The 8789-nt window shown below is 35.9% G+C and overlaps 1 protein-coding gene across 1 annotated transcript; it reads right to left on the reverse strand.

Annotated features, from left to right (window-relative positions):
- Positions 1-966: 966 nt before the first annotated feature.
- Positions 967-6083, reverse strand: vgll4l (vestigial like 4 like). The gene is made up of 5 exons (XM_007235865.4): positions 5945-6083; positions 3731-3851; positions 3285-3519; positions 2199-2277; positions 967-2059 (listed from the first exon to the last, which is right to left on the reverse strand). The coding sequence occupies exons 1-5, from the start codon at positions 6009-6011 to the stop codon at positions 1731-1733; spliced, it is 831 nt and encodes a 276-aa protein (XP_007235927.3). The 5' UTR covers positions 6012-6083; the 3' UTR covers positions 967-1730.
- Between the last annotated feature and the right edge of the window lie 2706 nt (positions 6084-8789).

The raw sequence follows: 8789 nt of genomic DNA on the forward strand, positions 1-8789 counted from the left end.
AGATGAGCAGTGGGAGAAGAGTAAAGATGAGAGATGAGCAGTGGCACTGAGGGCACTGATCATTATTGGAGGACAGTAGAGCTGTAACAGGCATGAATATACTAAACTAGAATTATTATGCACAGATTTTATTTAGTTATATTTGTCCTTTGTCTATTTATATTTATTCACGTTTATTGGATTGTCACCTTTTAAGAGGTATAAACATATACTAATTGCAAACTTTATTTAACACTAATATCTTTTACCTTTCATTATAATTTTCAACCTCACATGTCCACTTTTCAATTATGCTTCCATTTCTTGGAGCAAATATCTTTTCAAATAGCACATTTATATCTATTAGATAGATTAGGAGATGTGGTTTTAATTTTTAACTCAAATTGTTATTTAAATTTAAATTGTAAACTTTTATTTTGTTCACTATAAAAATATATATACACCAATATAAAACATTTGTATTAAATTTTACTAGCGTGACTTTTTTTTAGGAACTAACCATAATTTAATCTCTGCAGGGTTAAATCCTTTTCTACCTCCTTCTTTCTTTTTCTTGTGAAACTAGTTCCTACATTGTGTGTTTGATATGTCCAGATTAAAATAAAAAAAAAAATAAAAAAACATTATTTACAGTTCTGTGGAAAAATTAATCTTTTTTTTCATCAGAAGACTTATGATTGCTATGTATTTGAAGAAATACAAAAACAAAACGTTTTCAGACAAATTACCTTATATAGCTCTAAAAAAGTATGGCAAGACATCACTCCATCAGTAAAAATAATTTTATCTTCTTTCTCTCATTTAACTGTTAGTACAGTATGTGTCCACATTCCTCATTGTTTTAGGCACTTTTTCAAAAGAAAAACTAAATTATTAAATGTTTGTCAAATATGTTAATTTAGAGTAATCTAAATACAAAACACAATATTGTTGAAATGATAAGCAACAATAAAAAACAAAAGACCATTGTAAATGAATAGACTTTATTACAAATATTTACAGTAGCGAAACCTTAAAATCTGAACAAAAATTGAAATCAAGACATTATACCACGCTTCAGTTTCTCATCCCTGGTCCAGGAACCCCTCTAGTCTTTACACATTTTGGGGATTTTCTGCACATTTTCAACACTTCAATGACTTTTCTAGAAATGTTGCTAATTTGCTTAGTTTTTAAATGTTCTGGGCAGTGGGAAACATCTGTACAGATATCATAATAATCTTTTTTACTGTTTTAGTGTACAAAAAATAATTTTCCATGCGACTACTTTTGGCCTTTGGGATCAAATTACAAATAAATACCTTTAGTACCGTTACTTAGTATAATCTTATAGACAAATACTGCAAAACAAAATGAAATTAAATTATCTATCAGTGCAAGGACAACAAAAAATGAGTAACAAAATGATGTAAAGCATGTTAAAAAACTATGAAATGTATCTGGTTACACTACTTTACCAGTTACATTGCCACCATGAAATATTAATATCCTTGAAATTAGGACATATTGTGCTCAACTGCTCGAAGTATATGTATAGAGACACACCTAAAACAGGAAGTGATTCACTACAAAGTAGATTCATACCAAGTGCTCAGTATGGCTTCACTCTCCTCTCCCTGTCAGTTTTCTTTTGGTGCATTTATACAGCCGGCACTAATGGCACATAGCTTCTGTGAAATCTTACGCAGATAAGTTCACTCATTAAATATTAATACTTTCTCTCATTGTTTTTAATTCCCTGATCTCAGACTGGGAGTGGTTGTAGTCTTGCTGGTGGAATCTTTGCAGATCTGTTTGGGACTTTGGATATAGCAAGGTGAGTGGATGAATGTGGGACTGCTGGGTGAAGATGAAGAGGATGATGACGATGGTGATGATGAGGAAGCGCAAAAGGAAGACGATGCTTGGAGCTCCAGCCACTTCTCCCCAAGGGCCTTTGCAAAGTGGTCATCCACAGATACACTGATTGAGAGCTGCTTGGAAGATCCTTTGTGGTAGTTCATCCCGAGACTTCTCTGGAAATGCTCCTCAACATGATCGTAACTGTGGTGCGCAATAACTACAGGGAGGAAACCGACAAAGAAACACATGAAAAATGGACTTAAAAATATATATTTATGTCCTATTGTTATGAATAAATGAAGATGCAGTTAAGGAAAAGGAATCAACGATACATTGTGTTCTTTTTTCTTACGTACCAGTGGAATGACCATAACTGTCTTCAGTCCTACGCATGGACTTTGATGATGAAGCACAAGTGATCACCGAGGGACGAATCTGCAAACCATAGAAAGGGTCAAGATAGACTCATTACATACCATAATGTATAAAATATATGTTTATTGATAAATTAGTGTGTCTATTTGTGGTTCCAGCATTCTGGAATGAGCCTTGTCCTTCTAATCAGCATAATTATTACACAACCTTTTCTAACCCCCACTCTATGTTTTTTTTACCTTTTTGTTTTCTCTGTCTATCTCTTCTACATGTATAAAGAGATGCCCTGGGTTCCTCTGACTGAGTCTTGGTTCCTCCTAAGGTTTCTTCCTCTTAATGTAAGGGAGTTTTTTTTTTTCAGCCACTGTTTTCACTACAACTGTACTCATCTCTGTGGTGCTGCCCTTAAGAGGTGTGGACTGTTTTTCTCTGTAAAGCTTCTTTGTGACAACTTAAATAAAAAGTAAAATTGAATGTTTAAGAGCCATTGAGAATGCCTGAAGAAAACTGGTGTTCACAAATTTGTTCAAAGGTAGAGGATCAAGAGTGCTGCTTAAACCCTGATGCCACTAACAGCTCACAAACGGTTATGGTGTGTTAGGACTTGTTGACTACATTCCTCCACCCATTGCTCACATTTCTCCCTGAATCCGGCTGGATTGCATATCTGTGACAGGCAGGGGCCTGTCTGAACCCTCAGGAGGAACTCTGGTAGGGATATTGACGGCCTGCTCACATTCTGCTGCTTCTCACACACAATGGGGGCTGTGATCTGAGAGCATGTTTACTTCATATGTAGTTTGTGGTTGAGTACAGGTAACAGATTCAGGAAGCTGTGATCTCATACGCCATTGTTATTTTTTAATCTTTGGTAATAAATCTGATTAAACAATAAATGTCAGTGCCTGTTTTGTTGTTATGTACACTGTGAGGGGGATCTTGATTCCTCTTGTATCACATTTTGGCTGGTGTGTTTGTTTAGCAAGACAAACATAACATTAACAACAATATTATCCCATTAAGCAGTCAAACTAATCCACAGCTAGCAGTTACACATGATTAATCACCTGTATATGTCTGTCTGAAGTTTTATTCTTCTCCTCCATCTTTTCTGGCTCCCGTCTGGGTTTCTTGATGAGAGGGAGAGGTTCGTCTGTGATTGGTGTGGAGTAGACTGGACTGGGGATGAGGTGAGTAGGGCTGGCTTTGGGACTCCAGGTGGATGTAGGACTTTCAGGCATGCTGAAACTTGATGATCTCCTGATGGTGTTGGCCAGACTCTTTCTCACAGCTCTTTCTCTCCTGTTTAAAAGACAACCATGACTTTTAGAGAACTTAGTCCTTAGTCTACAGATAAATAGTAATTTGTATTTAGTGTTTAATGTCTGTTGGAAATTCCAAAAGCGTACAAAGAGTTCTTTTGCAAAACCAGATAAATGTATGTTTAAAGAATAGCACTGAGAGAAAACTCTTCATAGATTACTTGATTAGAGCTTTCTAAAAGTGAATTTACCTCTCCTCGAGTGTCCACCCTCTTTCTGAGCTGTGCTTTTGTTTGTGTGGATGAGCAGGGATTACTTGGACTCTGTCACTGATGTGACGGAACCTGTCTTCACTCCTCAGGTTGGGCTGACCTAGCAGACAACAGAAACACACCACCAACAATTAAAAAAAAGTGGAGCACAGCATAAAAAAGTGATCAGGGCAAGGACAGCAATATTGCAAGTGCACATTCCATGTACAAGGAAAATATGCAAACTGGTATACAGGTAGACAAACACAATAGTGTCAACTGTCCAGGCATTGTTTACAGGGCCTAAGAGTGAAAAGCAGTGGCAAACACAAAATAAGCTTATTGTTAACACTTGCTATTTCATCAGCCCACATGACTTAATTGTGGGAAAATGTCGCTCCACCTCCGTTAAATGTTGCCTCCGTTAAGCAGAAGAACAAGATCAACTTGCTCTATGACTATTACCGTGGAACACAGCTGATTCACCACTAACGGTAAATGTCATTCAAATGCAAAACAAACAAACAAAAAAAAAGGCAGCACCTGTGACATACTAAAAACACCAACAACTGCCAGGAAATCCACTAGAGAGTCTGTGTGCCTTGGTGGGAAAAAAACTCTGTGGATTTATAAAATGGGCTATTGCACTATTTTACAGACCAGCAGTGGAAACAGTAGAAATCCAGTACAGTTTGCTGATTTCTTGCCCCAACACAACAGCTGAACAACTGACAAACTGAATCATCCACCCTGTTTAAAAACTGACTCATTACCATAATCATGACCTGATCAGACTAGAAACATTAATTAACTAACAATTAAAAACATAAAATAATGGGATAGAATCATTTGATCAACATGTCAGTTAATAAAGCAAAGTGGTGCATTAAATAATAATTAATGGCATTAGTAGTTGAACCCAGTACAGTATGTTTTAGCAAAGCTACTCAGTACATGCTGTATACATGCTTCATTATGATTAACTGGTTTAGCTGGGTGGATCAAAGTTTTCAGCACAAGGTCTTTGTTTAATTAAAAAAAAAAAAAACTTAAAAAAAAGTTTAAAAAGCTACATTAAATAGTATACATCAGATCACTGAGTGTACTTTTGCTTTTATTCTAGTTCATATTAAAGTTAAATATGTTTTTTATTATTTAAATACATTTATTTAATTAAAAAAATGAACTTGGAATTATTAGTTAAAATAGAATTGGGGTCTAAGTGTAACATTAGAATCCTAATGATATGAAATCATTATTATATTAGCTTTCTATATTAGGGTGAATACAAACATCTCACTTCTATATACTTTGTGTAAAGGAAGAGGGCATTTATCACTGATGACAATAACTAAAATAAGAAATTTGACAAAATTTCACAAATTCCACAAATCTGTTGTTTTCTGTTAAAACAGGAAACATGCCCCAGTGATAAGAGTAATGCAGATACTTTTATACAATTATTATTTATTGTTATACCTTCCAGTCCTCAAACATTAATTACACTCACAAATACACTCACAAAAGAAACGAGCACGACAGGCTGACATGGTCTGGTAGAACACAGACTGGGTGTAAACCACACCTTACGCCCTGAGTGGTTTTCTAATGCCTGAGGGAGGGTTATTTTTCTTGAGTGCTCAGACAAAAGCAGGCACTTCTAAGGCCTCCATTAATATCTAATTACTGCCTGACTATTAAACAACTCTTTTTTTTACCCACTTACATATTCTATACACATACACAATACACAAAACAAAACAATGAGTGAAAAAAACGTTTTTAAATTGATTACTGAAATTCACTCTACTTCATGAAAACTATAAATATACTACAACGTGTTAAAAAAGTGTTCTGCTGGGTTTAGTTAGTTAGTTTACAGTGTTATTTACCAGTTATGCAGACTGTTTTGAACCCATATACAATACAAACTACACCTCGTTACGTTTAAGCATGTTGCAACTTCACATTTGTCCTGTCTGTACAATTTCCTTCATTACAGCAGCAGTTGTGTTAGTAGTGATAATAGTAATATAGGACAGACATTACAGTCTGTTTTAAATATGTAATTAAGGTATTAAATAAGGTATTTGTTAGACAGTTGTGTTCTGAGCAAAGGAACAAAAATGTTGGTTAACATATTTTCAAATAAATATAGATTGTTAAGGGATAAAAAGTATACTGAATATCAGTACAAGAGTAAATCATAGTTACCCTCCAGGATGTACACTTTAAAGCCGCTGCTCATCCGAGTAATGTACTGGAAATTAGTAACTGCCATTGCTGTAGATCCGTGAGTGTCTCTCTACACTGTCTCTATATCACACCTGCGCTCCTCTGCTCTGTGTCATTCAGGAACATCTACCTCTGACTTCCTATTGGCTGTTCCAAGTACAGCCTCCCTCTTTCCCTGTCTTCTTTGTCTTTTCCATGATGTTAGTGTCCACATGTGCTGTATGGGAGGAGTCAGGTGAGGAGCTATCTAAGGATTGCTGCAATACCTCACTGACTCTCACTAAACCTGCAGTGGCTGATTTCTGTTGAGGTTCAGAATGATGTGAGCGAGTTGCATTTATGCCACAAGACAAAACACTTTAATTCAAGTTCAGATACGGTTCACTGTTTTCCCTATTAATTCATGCTATTCTTTTGTTTATTTGTTTATTTTAAGTGTTAGCACCTGTTTACAGTCTAAAATCTAAAATCTTGCTTGACTGCATTTCTTACAGTGCTTAGTCTACTTGAACTGCAGTCATCCTGCCAACTTGCCCAAACATGTAGCCTTACGTTTTTCCCCCTTTTCACTTTTCCTGTTTTTCTTTCTTTTTTCTTTTAGTGAACAGCACTGCATGCACTGTAGGAAACAACCTTGTTTATATGTTACATTCCTAATAAATAATTATTACAAAGCTGGGCCTCTTTTTTTAGGTCAGGGAACTTCTAGCAGGACAGTCACCGAACACATACTTTAAACACATACTTTAGAATTGTAGAATTGGAGGGACCTGGAGCAGTTGGTAAAAGATGAGTGGTCCAAAATTCCAGTAGAGAGGCTACTTTTCAAACAGCGTGTTACTAAATAATAATTTCAGGGTACCAATAATTTAGTTAGTTTAGTTCATTTATGTACTGCATTTCTGTGTGATATATATACAGTTGAGGATGATATTAGTAGCCCCCTTACCAAATAGTCTTGTTTTCTAAGGATTTAAGTGATATTAACCAGAGCAAAATAAACTGAACACAGCTTTTTAGACATCATAGTTTTATTTTGGATGCTTACACTATATTATATTCCACTCAGAAATGAAGATATTACACAAAACACAAAAACTATCAGGGTCAAAATTATAAGCCCCCACATCCTAATAGTCAATTGTGTATCCTTTTTGCTGGATTACTGCCTGCAGACGTTTGTTATAGTTTACAACAAGTCTCTCACACTTCATTTGAGGAATCCTGGTCCATTCTTCTTTGGCAAATCTCTCAAGTTCCTCTAGATTCGATGGTTGTCTGGCATGGACATTTTTCTTTAGGTCACCCCACACATTTTCTATTGAATTTAAGGGTTATTTAATCCAATAAAGAGATTGTTTAAGGTTTTCTTTCAAAATAGCCACATATTTTTCTTTATTCATGATTCCATCCACCTTGACAAGATTTCCAGTTCCAGATGCAATGAAGCATCCCCATAGCATAATACTCCCACCACCATGCTTCACTGTGGGGATGGTGTTCTTTGGGTTGAATGCCTGTCCTTTTTTTCTCCAAACATAAGCAGTGTCCCTGTGGCCAAAGAGCTCTAGTTTAGTCTCATCAGACCATAAGACACGCTTCCAGTTTTAATAATCTTTCTCCAGGTTGTCCCGAGCATACTTAAGTCTGGCTTAAAGGTGCCTCTTCCTCAAAAGTGGAGTTTTTCTTGGTCTGCACGCTCGCAGGTCATTCCTGTGAAGAGCTCTAGTGATGGTCTTCTTAGAGACTATGATTCCTGATGTGGCCAAGCCATTTGCCAGTGCCTTGGAAGTTAATCTGGGGTCTCTAGACACATTTCTCAGTAGTATTCTTTCCAGTCTCTCTGAATGATGCCTCTCACTCCAGTTCTTGACGCTTGGAAACGCTTGGATATCTTTGTATATCCCTCTCCTGCTTTATGTGCATCAATAATTATTTTTCTCAGGTCCAAACTGATTTCCTTTGTTTTTGGCATGTTGCTTCCTCAACTACCAGCTTCATAATGAGGTTTTTATACCATGTTTTAACTTAAATGAGTTAATTAACTTAACTTAATTGAGTGCAATCATCTGTTTCACCTGATCACCTTTATGCACATCACCTGAGAAGGTAAAGCACATCACTGCACAAAAGTGGCTTGTGTGATGACTTAATAAATGTTAATTTCTTAAAGGGGGCTAATAATAATGTCCCTGGTCATTTTAGCTTATTGTTACATAGTAATGTTTTGGTGCACAAATATAAATACTTTGGTCCTTCTAATGAAAATTTGTGTGTTCAGAAATGCTCTGTTAGAACTGCCTTGCTCTGATAAAAAGGATCTTGCCAGAATCTTGAGGAGACTTAAAATTTCAAAGGGTGGCTAATAATATCGTCCTCAATTGTATATATATATATATATATATATATATATATATATATATATATATATATATTCTAATATTTTGTTAAACCAAAGAAGCTTATAGAAAACATTACCACATTACCACAGCGAATGCATGACCACCTTTAATGTCATGCATTCGCTGTGGTAATGTGGTAATGTTTTCTATAAGCTTCTGAAAAGATTTATTTTAATCCAGTGTTGCATTAATTTTTCACCAAGATCTTGCAGCAGCATTGATGATGGTAGAGTCTGACCACTGCACAAAGCTTCTTCTTCTCCAGCACATCCCAAAGATTCTCAATGAGGTTAAGGTCAGGACTCTGTGGTGAACAATCCATGTGTGAAAATGATGATCTCATGCTCCCTGAATCACTCTTTCACAATTCCAGCCCCATGAATCCTGACATTGTCATCTTGGAATATGCTCGTGTTTATCAG

The sequence above is a fragment of the Astyanax mexicanus genome, chromosome 12 (genome assembly GCF_023375975.1).
Source record: "Astyanax mexicanus isolate ESR-SI-001 chromosome 12, AstMex3_surface, whole genome shotgun sequence".
In the NCBI taxonomy this organism is placed as follows: domain Eukaryota; kingdom Metazoa; phylum Chordata; class Actinopteri; order Characiformes; family Acestrorhamphidae; genus Astyanax; species Astyanax mexicanus.